General features: G+C 43.1%; 1 protein-coding gene across 3 annotated transcripts in view; it reads right to left on the bottom strand.

The window, feature by feature from the left end:
- Positions 1-19,714, bottom strand: part of CUNH8orf34 (chromosome unknown C8orf34 homolog) — a 967,955-nt gene that overhangs the window by 539,257 nt on the left and 408,984 nt on the right. For 2 of the 3 annotated variants that reach the window (XM_073583858.1, XM_073583859.1), the window contains exon 13: positions 16,769-16,862. In XM_073583858.1, coding sequence (XP_073439959.1) covers positions 16,769-16,862 — 94 coding nt within the window. Of the gene's footprint in view, positions 1-16,495; positions 16,556-16,768; positions 16,863-19,714 lie in introns of all 3 variants that reach the window. The other variant, XM_073583860.1, reaches the window with a different exon arrangement.

The following is a 19,714-nucleotide window of genomic DNA, read 5'->3' as shown; positions in this document are numbered from 1 at the left end:
TCCATGGGCTCTGGGAGTGAACACTCTGGCTCGGGTAATTCCAGAGGTTCAAAAAGGTCGGGAGCCGAAGTAACCTTCCGTCTGGTTTGAGCACGCCTCAGCCCGCACTTCGAAAAATGGAGATCAATGTGGGTGGCAATGGCAATCAGCTCCTCCAGTCTTACAGGCACCTCTCTGGTAGACAGAGCATCCTTAACATGCTCCGCTAAACCTCTCCAAAACACAGGGATGAGGGCTTTATCAGACCACTCCAGCTCGGAAGCCAGTGTCCGAAAACGAACGGCATACTGGCTGACCGAGAGAGATCCCTGAGTTAATGCAAGTAGCTGAAGAGTGGTATCGTGCGTGACCCGTGGTCCCAGGAAGACCTGCTTGATAGATGTTAAGAACTGAGCAGCGGTCCGAAACCTCTGGGTCACCACGCTTCCATAGTGGCGTAGCCCACTCCAACGCCCTGCCCGACAGAAGGAAAACAATAAACCCCATCTTAGCCCGTTCCGTAGGGAATTGTGCAGCCAGTAACTCCAGCTGGATACAGAACTGGCTCACGAAACCCCTACAGGAGCCACCATCGCCAGAAAATTTATCGGGCAACGCGAGGCGGGAAACTGTCGGCGCAGGGGAGGACGTGAACATACGTGAAACCGCCTCTGCGATTGCCTGTACAGCAGCCTCAGTAGACTTCGCAGCTGAGATAGCACTCTCAAGAGTAGCCAACCGGCCCTCTAGCTGCCGAGTGTACTGTAGGAGTTGCTGCTGATCTGCCATTACTAGCCAGACCCTGGCGCTAGTATAATGTTAGGAATGGCAGAACGCACTAAATAAAATTAAATAATAAAGTGTGTTCGCCGCTCGGGGTCCACTGTGCAGTAGGTGTAAACACTGCTGCTAAGTGGTGACAGACGAGCAATATGGCGGAAATGCGCACGCGGGTTGAACGTCACCCAAGTGCGCTAAGCAATCTCTGTTTGCTCACGGAAATGTCAGCAGAGGTAAACACAAAAGGCTGAGCCTGTTAGTGTCACAGGTCTCAGGTAAATGCACATACGGTATCTGGTCACAGGAGCAGGACCCAAGACAGAGGAGCTGCGTCCATCTAGACCTACCATGCGTGCGGCATCGCTACTGCGGATGCCAAAGAGGGCTACAACTGCAGTGCAGCGTAGGACACTGCCACTAGTCGACAAAGCAAGGAAGCAGGTGCAATGTCGGACGCTAGCACTGTGGATGATGCTGTAGTGGCTTGAGGCTTGCCACGCGCTGGCGCTGACTCTAATCTAAGTCCCTGTACACATTCGTAATATCAGAGGGAGGGGATATTAATGAGTGATTTGCAGGTTCATACATCCATCATCATTCACACAGTAGCAACTAGAGACTATACTAGCGCATGGCCGAACGGTCATGCGCGCTTTTTATAGAGGGACCTTACGGAAGCTTCCAGATCTCCGAGATGAACAAATGAGATCTGGAGCAGGACCTGGGCACATGACTTCCAATCTCCAATGGGAGATCATCTAGTGAGCATGTCCAGTAGGAGAACAGAGGGACTTAGTCTCTGGAGCGATCTGCTGCAAAGTAATCTCCTCTGCGGTAGATAGACAGCAGGAGACCGCAGAATGTGAGGCTCTGGATTCCACCTGACGTCTAACAGACAGCAGCTCAGTGGCCACCACTTGAGAAATGTGGTACTACATGCTTCAAAACTAATACATGGGTGGCTCGAATTTGAATACTGTACAGTAGTATCTTGTATAGCTTATACAGAAGGGTTCTGATAATCAGTTATATTGTCCATATTCTTTAATTTTTGAATTATAACTTCTATCTATCCTGTCTTATTGATAGATATCTATGCTCATTTCCACTGTAAAAATATTTTTTTGAATTTCTAAAATGCATAAACTAAAACTGAATGAGCAATTTAAAGGCAGAAGATTTTACACAAGTAACCACCGCTCCTTAATCGACAGTGACAGAGAACATGACATTATATTTTTCTCACACTTCATTGAAAGATTTCCTTGGCAAGCCATTAGGATTTTAATCTGATTTGAGTGGTGAATGTGCTTTAGGATTAGTCAGAAACTTAAATCTTTGTTATGATGAAATGGGAGAAATGTTTGGAACCTCTACCCTCCGGGAATAAGAAAAACATTGCACCTCGTTGAGATATTTACCTAATGATATGAATAAAAAAACTCATCATATCTGCCTCAGGTACAAGTACAAAGAGGCATATATGGGGTGTTCAACAATTTATCTGAATATGCAAACACTCTTATTCCACTTCGCCTCCAGAGATCGGATTCCCTCAGAATAAAATGAGACTTCTTGCTACGGCAAGAACCCAACAACTGCTTCTTTGACTGCATTATCATCACACAGAAATTTCTTCTGGTTCAGAAATAGAAACTAATCACTGGGAACCAGGTCTGGTCTGTAGGGTGGAAGACTTATCTCCATGAAGCAACATTCCCTGATTATCGCTTGTAATTGTGAGATGGAACATTGTCGTGAAGCAGCAACACACCTGCCAATTTCCCACAGCATTTTGGTTTGATTGCCTGGAGGTATCTCCAGTAAATGTTGTCTTGTGTGGCATGAATTCTAGTCATGAACTACCTTCTCTATCTCAAAAAACTGTTGCCATGATCTTTGATGAGTTGGTGACTCATTGTGCTTCCATTGCATGAACTCTAGTTTGGTCTCAGGAATAATAGGTGATGTGGCCATGTTTTATCATCCATAATAATTCGAGATTAGAAGTTTCCTAGATTCTCTAAGCATGTCTAAATTCTCTTGCCTAAATTGATGGCGAGATGTTTTTGCTTAGTTGTCAACATTTATGGCACCCACCAGGAACTGATCTTTGAAATCATCAAAACATCATGAAAGATACTGATAACCGTGCCAACTGAAATGCTTAATTCATGAGCTATAACAATGACTTTGACCCAATGAATTTCCAAAATCATGGCACTTTTCCTCTCAAAATGCTTTGACAGGTCACCCTGAATGGGGGTGATCTTCATTTGATACCCTACCTCATTTAGTAGAAGGAAGATGCATCATCACCATATACAGTATTCATCATGTTATGGATTTATTTAGGTTCCTTTTCTTCTTATGTAAGGCACTTAATCACAGAATGAAGCTCCAAATCCCTTGTTTTCTTTGTAGAGCTGCATTGTCCTGCATTTCCCATCCTGTCACTTAAGGCCCCTTTTCACACAATGATGTCCCAGCGATCCCACCAACGATCCGACATGGATGGGACCGCTGGGACATAGTTAGGCTTATCGCTGGTGAGCTGTCACATAGACAGACTCATCAGTGATCAGGACCAGCGAGCAAGCTGGTTTCCAAGGTAAACAGCGGGTATCTAAGAGCCGCGCAGCTCTTAGATACCTGCTGTTTACATTGGAAACCAGCTCCCAGCATCGCTGATTGTTGGTCTCTCGCTGTCACACGCAGCGATGCGCGCTGGCCAGCGGGAGACCAACGGTCAAAAAATGGCCCAGGACGTTCGAGCGCGATCAGCGATACCCGGCAGAGGGGGGCGTCGCTGATACATGTCACACACAGCGATTTCACTGGTGAGATCACTGTGGCATCACAAAATCAGCGATCTCGCTGGCGATCTCGCTGTGTGTGATGGGGCCTTTAGAGTAGAAGTTGAGTCTGATGAAAGTACTGGGTCTGTTGCATGTCTAGACATGTCTCAAGATGCACAGAAAGCTCATCTATTTACCACTGACAGATCATGCTAGGGTAGATAACTTATTGAATATCCCTTGTAAATTTCTTAAAATGTTAAATCTCTTCAGATCCCCTTTGTGAGGGCAGCAGATGATAAACTACACAGAGCTCAATGCAATAAAAGCTATCTTGTGTTCTTACGGTATATAATCACCGTTATGGTGTAGTGTCCATATTGTAGCACTTAGAGGCTATTACACTTATGTTTTTCAATTTTGTTTAATAAAGATATGTTTAGATTAGTGCATTTCTGATCTCCACTAGTATTTTTATCCATAGCTTTTACTGTCATCGCAGAAATAAATTGTGATCTAAACCATTGAAAAATATGAATGAATGAAATTTACCTGTATGATTAAGGCACGGTAAATTTCAATATGACCAATCAAGACATAGGTGTCTGACAGTAACTTGGTAACCGTCTGGTTAATCCTAATCGGAACAGAAAGGCCCGTTGCTCATTTCCCCTCATGATCCCTTTAGTTGACCTTTGTGCCAACCTTCCCATAAAAAACATTGCAGTGGCTTTGAAAACCTTCACATATTCTTAAAGTAGTTTTCCAACTCTGGGGAAATTTTTGTCATGTGCTAATTGCTTGAAAGAACATTAAGTGAAGCAGAAGAGTAGCTAGTTGGCACATGACTGCAAGCATGCAAGTCACATACCGGTGATCATGTGATGGCCGTTTAAACCATTGAATCCTAACAGTGTGTATTGTACACACTTCTAAGATTTGGTAAACTGCAGTGCTTGCCAAAAAAATTCACAAGGATGGACAACCCCTTTAATACTCAGTAAGAATGTGTTGTGACAAATCTTTTCTCCAAGTGCAGTATCACCTGACTGTACGGTACACAAAAAATATAATATCAATTATTTTTTCCAGTCTAAGGACTTTTTAATGACAGCACAATACATACAGTAAGTTCAATGTAATCTATGTAACTACTATGTAAAAGTCTCGGAAGCCTATTTGACTTTCACAGTGATCTTGTATCCAGAATAATTGATATTCTAAGCATCTCTCTAAACCATAATGATGGTCTGAAAACAAAGTGGAACTGTCTTGTGGATTTATTTCTGCCTCCATAATTAGGCATTACAATGCTTTGAATGCCTGAGAAGTGATGCGAGGTGCTGTCATATAAATTGCATTCTCTTCCTTTGAGCTGTCATTAAGCTAAACTACATAGCACCCACTGTCTGATCAGTTGACCCAGAATCCTCCTACACAAAAATCTGATACCATCTATCAATCTATGGGATTACTCAGCTGCAAAGATTATCAATGAGTGAAAACCTATTAAGGAATTTACAATGAGTCTTAGTGACGTTCTTATTCACACCAGGAATGCTGGAGTCTCCTATAATTATCACCTTACTGCTTGCTGACATCTCAGTCATTTGTGATTTCCATTACTAATACCCATGCATTAGTTTTCAATTACTCATACTGACTGGGGAGGCCAAAATACTATACTAATATGCCTCACAATATATATCTGCTATTCTATCCACATACCCACTTCTATTTTTTATTGCATGAGCATATATATTACAGTCATATGTAAAAGTTTGGGCACCCCTATTAATATTAACCTTTATTCTTTATAACAATTTTGGTTTTTGCAACAGGTATTTCAGTTTCATATATCTAATAACTGATGGACTCAGTTATATTTCTGGATTCAAATGAGGTTTATTGTACTAACAGAAAATGTGCAATCTGCATTTAAACAAAATTTGACCGGTGCAAAAGTATGGACACCCTTATCATTTTCTTGATTTGAACACTCCTAACTACTTTTTACTGACTTCCTGAAGCACTAAATTGGTTTTGTAACCTCATTGAGCTTTGAACTTCATAGCCAGGTGTATCAAATCATGAGAAAAGGTATTTAAAGTGGCCACTTGCAAGTAGTTCTCCTATTTGATTCTCCTATGAAGAGTGGCATCATGGGCTCCTCAAAACAACTCTCAAATGATCTGAAAACAAAGATTATTCAGCATAGCTTTTTAGGGGAAGGATACAAAAAGTTGTCTCAGAGATTTAACCAGTCAGTTTCCACTGTGAGGAACATAGTAAGGAAATGGAAGAACACAGGTACAGTTCTTGTTAAGCCCAGAAGTGGCAGGCCAAGAAAAATATCAGAAAGGCAGAGAAGAATCGGGAGAACAGTCAAGGACAATCCACAGACCACCTCCAAAGACCTGCAGCATCATCTTGCTGCAGATGGTGTCACTGTGCATCGGTCAACAATACAGCGCATGCATAACGCCTTTTTGTATGACCAAACAACTCAATCTTTGTTTCATCAGTTCACAGGACCTTCTTCCAAAATGTAACTGGCTTGTCCAAATGTGCTTTTGCAGACCTCAGGCGACTCTGTTTGTGGCGTGCTTGCAGAAACGGCTTCTTTCGCATCACTCTCCCATACAGCTTCTCCTTGTGCAAAGTGCGCTGTATTGTTGACCGATGCACAGTGACACCATCTGCAGCAAGATGATGCTGCAGGTCTTTGGAGGTGGTCTGTGGATTGTCCTTGACTGTTCTCACCATTCTTCTCCTCTGCCTTTCTGATATTTTTCTTGGCCTGCCACTTCTGGGCTTAACAAGAACTGTACCTGTGTTCTTCCATTTCCTTACTATGTTCCTCACAGTGGAAACTGACTGGTTAAATCTCTGAGACAACTTTTTGTATCCTTCCCCTGAAAAGCTATGTTGAATAATCTTTGTTTTTAGATCATTTGAGAGTTGTTTTGAGGAGCCCATGATGCCACTCTTCATAGGAGAATCAAATAGGAGAACTACTTGCAAGTGGCCACCTTAAATACCTTTTCTCATGATTTGATACACCTGGCTATGAAGTTCAAAGCTCAATGAGGTTACAAAACCAATTTAGTGCTTCAGGAAGTCAGTAAAAAGTAGTTAGGAGTGTTCAAATCAAGAAAATGATAAGGGTGCCCATACTTTTGCACCGGTCAAATTTTGTTTAAATGCAGATTGCACATTTTCTGTTAGTACAATAAACCTCATTTGAATCCAGAAATATAACTCCATCAGTTATTAGATATATGAAACTGAAATACATGTTGCAAAAACCAAAATTGTTATAAAGAAAAAAGGTTAATATTAATAGGGGTGCCCAAACTTTTACATATGACTGTATATGAAAACATGATATAAATTTTATATATACAAAGTGGGTGAAATAAGTACTGCACACATCACAAATCATCTAAATTGTCTAAGCAAATATATTTCTAAAGGTGCTATTGACATGAAATTCTTACCAAATGTCGGTAACAACCCATCCAATGCACAGAGGCAAACAAATCAAACCATAGATGTTCATAAATTAAGTTATGTGTAATAATGTAAAATGACATAGGGAAAAAGTATAGACTAAGTGGTAGTTTGGGCATGTGATGTGTAGGGCCTGCGAGCACTGAATGCATTGTATGCATGATATTGTGACTCACTGCACGGCAGCATTGAGCATCTTGGGTGTGTGGAATGGTTGGGGGTATGTTCTCTGTTTAATCTGTATCCTGAGTGAGGGGTGAATGTGAGATCGAGCTGTGGAGTGATGTGGACCCCTTATAGTCACCTCCACCCCCCTGACATGACAGCTAAGTGAGGGTCTGCCTGAGAGAGCTTTCATTCCAGCCTCCTTTGCCATCTTGCTCTGCACTATGACAGCCTTGGAGACCGATTGGTGAGGTAAATGGAACATCTGTAGCTGGACATTTGACTGGTAGCCCTAAGTAGTGCAAACGAATTCTGATGGTTTTTGGAGACACAATTTGGCATCTTAGACCTGGTAATGTCTAATTTCACTTGTAGTACAGAATGGATCATTATGCACATTCTCCAAATTTCATGATACCACATGGGCAATGCCAAGAAAAGGTCTTCATGAGAGAACATCACACAGATGTGGGGTGGCTTAAAGTATAATAGCCGAACCCCTCTAGAGTTTAGGTACCCTAACAGCTCAGTGTCTTATTGATTTGGTGTTGGAGCCAGTGGTACGGTTTCTTTTTCAAAGTGTTTTAAGAGCCATTTTTCAAAACGACAATGCCAAGCTTCATGTTGTCGGTGCTACTGTGAGCAGCCTAAGTGGCTTAAACGTGCTACAATGACCTGCAGCATCTCCAACTTTTTCCCATTGAGCACATCTGGGACGTCATTGATCGACAATCGCAAAGAGAGGTAACAGCAGCGGATCTGATGATTTTCATGCACAAATGTATTCAGCATGATAGCAGCCAAGGTGGGTATATACAGTTGTGCTCAAAAGTTTACATACCCCAGCAGAATTTTTGCTTTCTTGGCCTTTTTTAAGAGAATATGAATGGTAACCCCAAAACTTTTTCATCACTCATAGTTAGTAGTTCGGTGAAACCATTATTGTCAACTACTGTGTTTTCTCTTTTTAAATCATAAAGACAACCCAAAACATTCAAATGACCCTGATCAAAAGTTTACATACCCTGCTTATTTTGGCCTAATGACTTGCACAGAAGTTGACATAAATGGGTTTGAATGGCTACTAAAGGTAACATCCTCACCTGTGACCTGTTTGCTTGTAATCAGTGTGTGTGCATAAAAGCGGAGTGAGTTTTTGGGATCCAGACAGAATATTGCATCTTTCATCCAGCCACTGACGTTTCTGGATTGTGAGTCACGGGGAAAGCAAAAGAATTGTCAATGGATCTATGGAAAAAGGTCATTGAACTGTATAAAACAGGAAAGGGATACAAAAAGATATCTAAGGAATTGATAACGCCAGTCAGCAGTGTTCAAACTGTGATTAACAAATGGAAAATCAGGGGCTCTGGAAAAAACAAAACCACTGTCAGGTAGACCAACAAAAATTTCGTCCACAACTGCCAGGAAAATTGTTCAGAATGCAAAGAAAACCCCACAAATAATATCAGCTGAAATACTGGATTCTCTGAAGAATAGCATTGTGGCATTTTCAAGATGCACAATAAAGAGGCACTTGAAAAAAAAATGGGCTGCATGGTTGAGTTGCCAGAAGAAGTCCATTACTGCGCAAATGCCACAAAGTATCTCGCCTACAATAAACAAAACAGCACAAATACAATCCTCAAAACTTCTGGAACAAGTTAATTTGGAATGATGAGACCAAAATTGAACTTTTTGGCCACAGCCTTAAACGTTACATTTGGATTAATGTCGGCAAGGCCTATGATGAAAGGAACACCATTCCTACTGTAAAGCATGGAGGTGGATCGCTGATGTTTTGGCGATGTGTGAGCTACAAAGGCTCAGGAAACTTAGTAAAAGTTGAAGGAAAGATGAATGCAGCACATTATCAGCAAATACTGGAGGCAAATTTGCAATCATCAGCCCAGAAGCTGCGCATGGGACATAGTTATTCCAACATGAAAACAATCCAAAATACAAGGCCAAGTCAAACAAAGTGAAGGTTCTGGAGTGGCCATCTCAGTCTCCTGACCTCAATATCATTGAGTCACTCTGGGGAGATCTCAAGCGTGCAGTTCATGCTAGAAGAGTGGGCAGATTTACCATCTGAGAAAATAAAGAACCTCATCTACAACTACCACAAAAGACATGAAGCTGTCATTGATGTTAGAGGGGGCAATACATGGTATTAAGAAAAGGGGTGTGTAAACTTTTGATCAGGGTCATTTGGATGTTTTGGGTTGTCAATAAATGGCTTCACCCAACCACTAACCATGAGTGGAGAAAAAGTTTTGGCGTTGACATTAATATGCCTTGAAAAAAGTCCAAGAAAGCAAAAATTCTGCCGGGGTATGTGTGTATGTATTCTGAGAATTCAACTGATTGCAGAACATGCGCTGGAGGCTGAAGATACAAAGGAGTGCATATTTGTACACTTTCTACTGAGGCAATACACTGCACTGTGTGCACACTCTAGCATCATAAGCAGCACACTTTAGAGCTGATTTCTGTTTGATCACTTGAGGTATCAGTACATGGACCGATAATGATCAGCAGCAAGTGAAATGGAGTATATTGTATGAAAAAAAGGTACATGCTTGTCAAGCACTACGGCTTCTTCATGTTTTTAGCTGAATCGCAGAAAATTACAACATTAGGGATGAGTGAACCCGAAAGGTAAAGTTTGGGTTTCATACCGGATATCTAGTGTCCGGTACAGAACCCCAAACACGCACTTCTAAATAGAAGGCTGTGTTACTATTCGGGCTCACCAGCAGAATAAAGTGTGTTAAAAGGCTGCAGTGCAGCCAATCAAATAGCTTTAAGGCTTTGGGCACTTCTGGCCAATATTTGGCAAGACTGTGATTATCTGGAATGTGACTCAGTGTGTATAACCATGTTAAAAAAATAAATAAATAATTTAAAAAAACAACGCTCGCTCCCCTCTATTTTTTATAACCAGCCAATGGAAAGCAGGCCCATTCTCAGCCTAAAAAGACCAGCTCTCAGATTCCCCTGAAATGTTGCATCCATTAAATACACCAATTCTGGCACTTAGCTTCTGCTTTTCATAATTGCCCTGGTGCATTGGCAATCCAGGTAATGGTTTTAGAATTGATGTCAATAGCTGGTGATGACATCAAGTCCAGGGGTTAGTAACACAGAGTAGTCTGTCAGACACCCTCATTACTAACCTAGTAGTCAAAAGAAATAAGCACATGCAAAAAAATCAATGATGATCCCTTTCTCCATGGTCCAGTGTATGGAGCCCCGTTCAGGGAAGAAAGCGCCATAGAAAGGAACAGCAGTCGCTATCAGGTCTCATGTTGCACTCCACGAGACCCGGCGGCTGTGAACTGAGGTGATGTCCATGAAGGTTTTCTCAGTTCACAGCTGCTGGGTCTCACGAAGACAGTGCGAGAGCCGAAGTGATGAGTGGTGTCATCACTGCCTTGTGAGACTCGATACCTATGAACTGAGGTAACAATAATGACGTCACCTCAGTTCACAGCCATCACCTCTCATAGAGGTGGAATACGTGAAAGAGGGATATTGTTGGGGAGATTTTTTTCAAATAAAGGACTTTTGTGTGTGTGTTTATTTCTTTGGACTACTGGCTTAGTGATGGGGTTGTCTGACAGACACCTATCCATTACTAACCCCCCTGGGCTTTATGTCAGCACAAGCTGCTGATATCAACCCAAAACCATTACCCCATTTCCCAATGCAACTGTCTGCTTTTGCTTATCTGGTCATTAAAAATCGGGGGGTTCCCATGTTGTTTTTTAATTTACTTAATAGGTTAAATAAAGTTAAAAACACCCTTTAGAGCCACTTTAAAAGCAGTAAAGGGTGCTAGTTTATTATATGTAAGGGGCTTGTGACAATAAATATCTACAGGATATCTATTCTATCTATCTATCCATCATTTTGCTATCCACATTTGTTTCCAAGCAATTGTTCTTCTCTTACCCCATTTTTCTTCCTTTTGTATCCCCCACTCCTTACTTCCCCCATTTTACAGCACCAAAGTTCGAGTCCACATTGCCTTCTATGAGGTTCTGGATCAAGCTTGGGCCTGTGACCTGAACTTTGGACTAAAGTTCATCCAAACCTGATGAACCCCAACTTCCACTGGCCCACTCATCCCTATCCAGCATCAGTTACTATCAAATGCCACTTTGACATTGCGGGAACTGTTATGATTGGGTCACCGAGGAGGAGAAGCAAGACCAAGCTAAGCCTCAGAAAACCAGTGAGGTTAGCAACCAAGCGGACTGCAGACTGTCATGGTTAGGACATGGTTAATGTCCTGTTCTCACAGGGTTAACTTTTGCCGGCCTCTCTTTGGATCTGGGAGTGGTATTTATACTCACTCCAGACTAGCATTCTCTGTCAGCTATACTGTTATTCTGGCTGTGTGTCTGACCGACCCCCCTGGTGTGCGTGTACTGCATTGCTTGCTTGATTCTCATGTATGACCCGGCCTGTCCCCTCACTCTGAACTCCGTCTCACGCTTTAGGTACTATTGTCTTCTCTGGTTCTGACCTCCTTGCTTGGCTATTGTTACTCCGCTACCGATTGCCCCTATTGTACCGTCTATTGCCCGTTCTGGTTTTCTGATCTATTGCTATGTCCTGACTATCCACTCTGTCTACCCCTTTGGTACTGTCCTGCTATCTCGTGCATTGACCCCGGCTTGATCTGGTTTCCGCCCCTGTCTATGCCCCTTGGTAACTTGTCCCATAGTTACCTTTCTAGGAGTTTCCCTGCAGCTCCTAGCTCTGTGGAGCTTAGGCCACACCCCCAGCAGTCACATGCTTCAGGTCCTGATAGTTTGAAGCACGCATTGTCACCACTGCTGCCCTGCTCCACAGGTATCTTTGAGCACAGTTTTTTGTACTCAGGACATGCGCACCGGCTCAGTGAGTGAGTGTAGTGTGGTGTCCCTGACACAGACCCCCGATCCCATCCACACAACCAGCAGCAGGCGTGGAGCGTACCTTCGATAATCCTAGATGCCTCGGCACAGCCGGAGAGCCAAACAAGCCTACAGCAAGAAAGGGGAAATCTAAACTGCCCCAGAGCAGACCCCAAAGGAAGATAGTCCCCAAACATATATTGTCGGTGAGACAAGATGAAAACACAGACGCAGGTAGGAAAATAGACTGAGCAAATGATGGGGCCCACACTAACTAGACAGGACAGGAAAGGAGAGACACTGTCTGCAATCACGCAAAAAACCCTGCAAAAAATGTCCAACACGTCTGATAGAAAAATACTGAAGTTGCATGACTTCGCCCACTATATCAGCACTCTGGTATATTCTTAAAGCAGAGCAAAAAGAGGCCAATCTAATAAGGGACAAAAACAAACTGGCACAAGCTGTAACATATGGATGGAGATTCAGCACAGCCCCGGCCGGAGCTGGCTGACCACACAAAACAGAAATAGACAAAACCAGATCAAATGTGAACAATAGCAAAAGAACACTTAGCTGAGCATGCAGGGACTGAGCTGGAAACTAAGACCTCAGGAGGCAGGAAAAAAATCACCAGCAGGGATAGAGGGAGTCGGCTGTCTTAAATCCAGTCAGAAACCCCAGATCTCCAATTGTCCTCCTCATTATCAGATGGCAAGCCTCTGTTAATCAGATCAGCTCCATTACCTTCAGTAACCACCAGAGGGAGCCCAGAAAGAGAACTCGCGACCCCTCTGTCAATATAACCAGCTCCACTACCTTCACTAGTAACCAGAGGTAGGCCAGAAAGCGAATTCACAACAGGGAACTGTCTAATGTTCTGTTAAAGGACCTCACAACCGATGATATCTCTTCCATGATTCCAACAGATAACATTAAGAAGGACATGAGATTAGGAAAAGAGGACTGTTATTTTCCCGGAAGCATTAAAAATCTTGGCCATGTTGTGACGTCTGCCTGCGGTCTGGACTGCAGCCAGACAGCACCCCGAGAAACACTGATACCCTTTACCCCTATACAGGGATCTGGATTTATAGCAGAGCCCAGGAGGCACTGTCTGACTAGGAGCTATGACCAGAGCAGGACGGTCGCCAGAAAGGTGTTCCAATACAGGACACAGAGGCAATGATATCCGAAACTAAACCAGTCAGGCAGCAACGGTACAAAAACAGTAGACAGTAGCAGAGTCAGATTCCAGGCCGAAGCCAGAGTCATAAACCAGGAGAGTCGCAGAGGTACAGAATCGTTAGGCAGAAGCAGAGTCAGAATCCAGGCCGAAGTCAGAGTCATAAACCAGGAGAGTCGCAGAGGTACAGAATCGTTAGGCAGAAGCAGAGTCAGAATCCAGGCCAAAGTCAGAGTCATAAACCAGGAGAGTCGCAGAGGTACAGAATCGTTAGGCAGAAGCAGAGTCAGAAGTCCAGGCAAAAGTCAGAGTCAGTCAACAGCAATTCACACAGTAACACGCAGGGGAACCAAGAATATATCCGGCGGCTTGCAAGCCCAGTCCAAAGGTATTTGAGGGATCAGGTCATCCCTCACAGGCTCCCGGGCTGATGATGTCATCAGGACCGCCCCCAGGACCAGACCTGATGACGATGCACCAACCCCTTCATGACTGACAGAGGAGCGGAGTCTGTGTCCACTAGACGCCTGCGCAGAAGCCCTTTCACTGTTGCCGCCATTACTCGGGCGCGAGCCACGGCGCCTCACAGTGGCTGAGGGCGGAACAGCAGGCCCTGAATTCGACGATGACATGTCAGTCCGGCGCCTCCTGGTAGCCGAGGCCTGGACAGCAGGCCCCGAGCCCGAGGGCGGCGTGACAGTCCGTCGCCTCCTAGTGGCTGAGGGCGGAACAGCAGGCCCCGAGTCTGACGGTGACGTGACACATGTACTTTGCATTGTGTTGCATTCCAGTTGCATATATGTGAATACATTTCTTGGCCTTAGCTGCTATGTCAGACACAACCTATGCACCAGAGTAGCCCTGTTTCTAGGAGAAAAAACTTCATTCTAAAGCAATGTAATATATTATGAACCTTCTTAAATGCTGCATTCTTTAACACTAAGCGTCATACACCTGCTTGGAATAGTAAAGCTATAATTAATTATATTCGTTTATTGGCTGTAATAAAGGAAGAAGCTGTCTCACATGTAGGACAAAAAGAAGAATATATCAGATTATTCCATTACAGAGCGCATCTTAGAAACATCAATTTGATTGGGCAATTGCAGAAACATTCAGATACTCATGATATAAGATGCTGAGGTTAAGCCTTGTAAGGTGGATCTAGTTAGCTTTATATAAGCAATCCCATTACTGCACTTATGTAAAATATACATTTTATAGGATGATGACATTATTCCAGCTGCAAGTTTAGATTTCGCCATTATTATTGAACACCACCATTATGAAGTCTGTATTATTTCCACAGAAATCTATGGAGCGTCGAGTCAGAAAACAGGTGTTAGTTAATGTTTATTTTTTTCTGAGCTCATAAATTGTGACGGCCTGGCTCCCAGAATGGAAGATCACTAAAAGAGTGTTGTATGCTAACTCCAAATACAAGACTATAATGTATGCCAGGTGACATATTTATCAGCGGGCTGTTACACAAGCATGGCAAAGGCTGGCTAGACAAACGCTGGCCAGGTATCTTTGAACTATTTCTTTGGCCACAATAAGCACATTCTAATTCCAGGTGGATACTATTACTAAATAATTATATTTGATGCCTAGTAAATCCCTGTATTTACATGCCACCTGCAACGGGACCGAATCATGTTCCCCTCTAATACCTCTGTACAGATGATGATCTATGAGAAATATTCACCACATGCTTGTGACTATACAGTGCTGAGCAATGACTAAAGATCTCCTTCTCACCTCTGTGAACGCAAAGGAAGATTCCTACAAATGGCAGAACTTTCTACACAGAGCCTGTATAGCAATGTGACCTATACAGCTCCGTGGACGGATGTACAGGCCAATCAGAAAGTGTTTAATGGACTTATCACAATGTTCTAACCAGCTCAATTTATATATCATTAGCATAACTATAATAGGTGCAGGGGTCCCACCTGGGCCCTGGAGACTAGGGGGCAAAAGAGGTCTCTTTGCGCCACAGTTGAAATCCCTGTTGGAGAGTTTGAGTTGCGGCTCACAAGCTTCAAGTTACCCCACTGATCATTACACAAAAAAATACATCATAAGAGTTTTCACCTATTTATTAATTCATCAAAAGAATGGTGATAAGTTCTGATCACACAAGAGACTTCCATATTTAAGCCATTTCAGTCTTTCAGAACTTAGCCAGGATCCCTCTGATGGATTTGTGCATAAACAGAATCTGATGAATTGAAACAGATCCCATAGATTTAAAAGGGTTACTTTTTTTTTTACAATGTGCCAAAGAATTAACAGGCAGCCAGTTGGTAACTTCCTGCCTCCTGCTGTGACTGGCACCATCTCTGCCAGTACGCAATGGTTGTAGACCACTCCTGCCACTGATTCAGCATCTTCCACTGACGCCACATTGACAAAGCAACTGCTTCTCTCTTGCTCTGCTGAAGGGGCATGACTGCCAACATCATGTTGATTGAAAGCAGGCTAACTACAGGGAGTCAGTTGTCAATCAGCCTGACATCATCAGTCATGCCCCGTCAACAGAGCTGCTTTGTTAACGTGGAGCAGCAAAATCACCGGCAGGAGCAGTCAATGACTGCTCTGACCTGGCGCTGTGTACAACAGCCAGGTAGTTGCCTCTGTTAGCAACTACCGTTCTGCTTTTTTTTACTATATGCTTAAAAACTAAAGACAATCTGAACAACCTAGCAGGAAATAACTTTTCAACTGAGCACACCATTCGTGTGGCCAAACAGTTCAGTGCACCTTCACACTTATCCCCTGCCTCCTTTTTCTGAGTGACAACCCTGGCTTCACAGGAGCCAGAAAATGGTAGCGATAGATACAAAACAGATAGGTAGGAAAGTACGCTGAACTGCTCGGCCACACCAAGAGTTCACAGAGCATCTGTGCACGGTTTGAACAGTCATTTCTTCCTGACAAGCATTCTTGAAATTGACGCCTAGCAGGCTTCTGTCTTAATTTTATCAGATTGAACTATTGATGGAATCAAATTTTCAAAATGGACACTAAGATACAATTATGGTACACTTGGTGTGATTACCATTTTTTCTTTGCATTTTAAAGAGCATGCACTGCTGCATAAACATTACAAATTTGCTGTCCTGTTTCCTATAGAATTAAAGTTCCATTAGTCTTACACCTACCTATAGTAAATTTCCATTAGTTCTACATCCAATGTTCAGTAATTCCCGATAGTCCAACATCTGTGCAAGAAAGTCCCAATATAACTGGTTAAACTCGTGGATCTAGAAAAGTATATCATATGCTATTATCTCATGAATAGTGTTATATACCCGGAACTCACATTGAAGCGTGTTTTCATGGAAGAATTTGTAGAGAGAATGAGCCTTGAGATTTTTCACTTGAATATGAAATATTGACTTTCATACATGCATACAAAATATAGGAAAACTTACGTTTTTCCTTTTCTGTCTCCACACCTTCACTCTCTGTGTCACTTGGAAGAGTCCATGGTTGGCGAGAACCTTGCAGTTGTTCATAAGATTCCTCCTATCATAAAAGAAAAAAAAAGAAATGTGCTAAAATGTTTTTTCAACACAAATAATAAGTAAATCCTTAAAGGGAATCTGTCACCTATTTTTTCGACAATCAGCTGCCGGCACCGCCATCAGGGGCTTATCTACAGCATTCTGTAATGCTGTAGGTAAGCCCCAGATGTAACCTGAAAGTGAAGAAAAACGAGTTATATTATACTCAGCCAGGGGCGGTCCGGGTCCGGTTTTGGTCCGATGGGTGTCGCGGTCCGGTCCGGCGCCTCCCATCTGCTAACAATGATGTCCTCTTCTTTGCTTCCTGTCGCGGCCCCTGTGCAGGTGCACTGCTCTGCCCTGTTGAGGGCAGAGCAGAGTACTGCAGTGCGCAGGCGCTGGGAAAGTTCAGAGAGGTCCGGCGCCTGCGCACTGCAGGACTCTGTTGAGGGCAGAGCAGTGCGCCTGCGCAGGAGCCGCGAAGGGAAGCAAGAGGACATAATTGTTAGAAGATGGGAGGCGCCGGACCGCGACACCCATCGGACCAAAACCGGACCCGGACCGCCCCTGGGTGAGTATAATATAACTCATTTTTCTTCTCTTTCAGGTTACATCGGGGGCTTATCTACAGCATTATAGAATGCTCTAGATAAGCCCCTAATGGTAGTGCCGGCAGCTGATAGTCAAAAAAATAGGTGACAGATTCCCTTTAAATACTTCCCAATAAACCAAAATGCCAGTAAACATATGTATTCTGTATGTAACATTATACTTCAAAATTCAATAAGTCAATGTTGGAAACAACTGCTATACAGTTATGCCTGTTTAATTGCAAAGCCTCTTGCTTGTCATCAGCCATCAACATTCTTATAGCAGGTTGCTCACAATTATCTACCTTGATTGCCAGGCTGACTACTTTAGAGCCTAACTGTGATATTAAGAAGGTTGCTTTTGAAAATAAATTCGGCCTGTAGTATTACCAAGTCTGAGGTGTTATAGAACACAATGAGACTTCTAGGTCTTACGAGGACCCGGGAGTTCACAATCTCAGATCGAACCCCTGTCATAATGTTCCCTAGATTTCTCTTTTTTTTCAAATGGGCATCGTTATTACATCACATAGCCCAGAGATCTCTGACATTTTAGAAGCTACACTGCTGGTATTTAGGTCAGCTGCATTAGGGCAGAGCTATGATTTGTGACTACAGTTTTGCTACAGTGTCTATAAGGAGTCTGTGGTAGTCTGAAACACACCTCTTGTCTCATCAATGGTTCTGGCTTCTACTCTATCTCTACTCTGTCCTTCCCTTGAACCTACACCTTTACTTGATGGCTACAGTGTATACATGTAAGTCAAATGCTTGGCCACCAAGACATCGGTGAATGTAGCACTGATTTTTATTGCAGAAAGAGCAGAATGATAATAGACAGACCAGGGCCGTAACAATGGTAGGCTAAGGGGTTGCAGTAACACTGTAGAATGGAACCTAGGGAAGCCCTAGATGCCCCTTTCACCAATAGTATTAACGACATATTATATTTGTGAAATCTATTAGAGATTCAAGTTATGCCATTTCTACAGAGTACGGAACAATCAGAGATAATTATAAGGTAACTGCCTCATATATATTGAGACAAATTGAATTTTTAAGGGGGAGCCTGAATGGTGACAGTGGTCATGCCCTATGCCTAATGTCTCATTCATGAACATTCTGAACATACTCCTAACCATCTCTGCCTTTTGTTGCTTTGTTTCAGTTATGCTTTAGGAGAGAAGGGATTTGGTAAACCCCTTCTAGTTCCTCTGTGTTTTGCTGCAGAAAACTGGTTGGTAGATTAATTAATTCTCTGCTGGAAGCCATGAGCTGAACTACTTCCTATTTAAACACCAGAAGTCAGTCTCTTGCTGCCAGTAATAATTTCTATTACCCTGGTTTACTCCTGTTACTCTGCATCTGCTAAGTTAATTTTAATCTATTCCTGGTCTTGACATCTTCCCAAATACATCCCTGTCCTCTGATCTTGTCCCTGACTTTGACTTCGAGAGTATGATCCCGCTTGATGACACTTCTTTCTGCCGGCTTGCTCCACTGGCCAGCAGCCACTCCACGGACTTTACCCTAGGGGAGCTACGTCCATATCCCTGTACAGTGGGTTAAGGGTGAAAGACAGGATTCCCATGGGATCTACCACATACAATGGATAGCTCAGAGTCTGTCTGTGAAAGTCTTTTTTGAGAGCTACCAGTCTTTTCCATTGGCAGTGTGCATTACACCTAATGTCAGTTTGTCTAAAACATCACGTGCCAGGGTCTACAGAACTGGAGACCATGTCTGGACCCATGATGTTGGCATATAAATATATGTCATTGCCTATGTATAGGGTATTATGTAGTCACGTGATTTTCAGAAGTTGCCACCAAAATGCAGGAATGAATAGTGCATATGTTGCAATAAATGAAAATATAGTGTTTCTCACATACACATGTAACTATACACACACTACACATGTGGTACATACCAGCCTATCTCCTCTTCAGTTCCTGTAGACTCCTGCAGTTAAAGGGGTGTTGGTGACATTATGGTTTCATGACAGTAATGTCATGAAAGCTCCTTAAGCGGTCTTAACCCCAGAATAGAAATGCTGGGGACTAGTGTTGAGCATTCCGATACCGCAAGTATCGGGTATCGGCCGATACTTGCTGTATCGGAATTCCGATACCGACTTCCGATATTTTTTCAATATCGGAATTCGGCATCGGAATCGGAAGTTCAGTTGATTGACGGCCTGACGTCATCATGATGCGCGGTGTGTGCGCATCATGATGCGCCGTCATTTCGGGCCTCCCGGGGGTCTCTGCCGGCCTGCCGGGGG

Source organism: Dendrobates tinctorius, unplaced genomic scaffold (assembly GCF_039654945.1).
Source record: "Dendrobates tinctorius isolate UK_male_01 unplaced genomic scaffold, ASM3965494v1 ptg000082l, whole genome shotgun sequence".
Classification (NCBI taxonomy): Eukaryota; Metazoa; Chordata; class Amphibia; order Anura; family Dendrobatidae; genus Dendrobates; species Dendrobates tinctorius.
The sequence above is the reverse complement of the archived record's forward strand: the minus strand, read 5'-3'. Positions and strand labels throughout refer to the sequence as shown.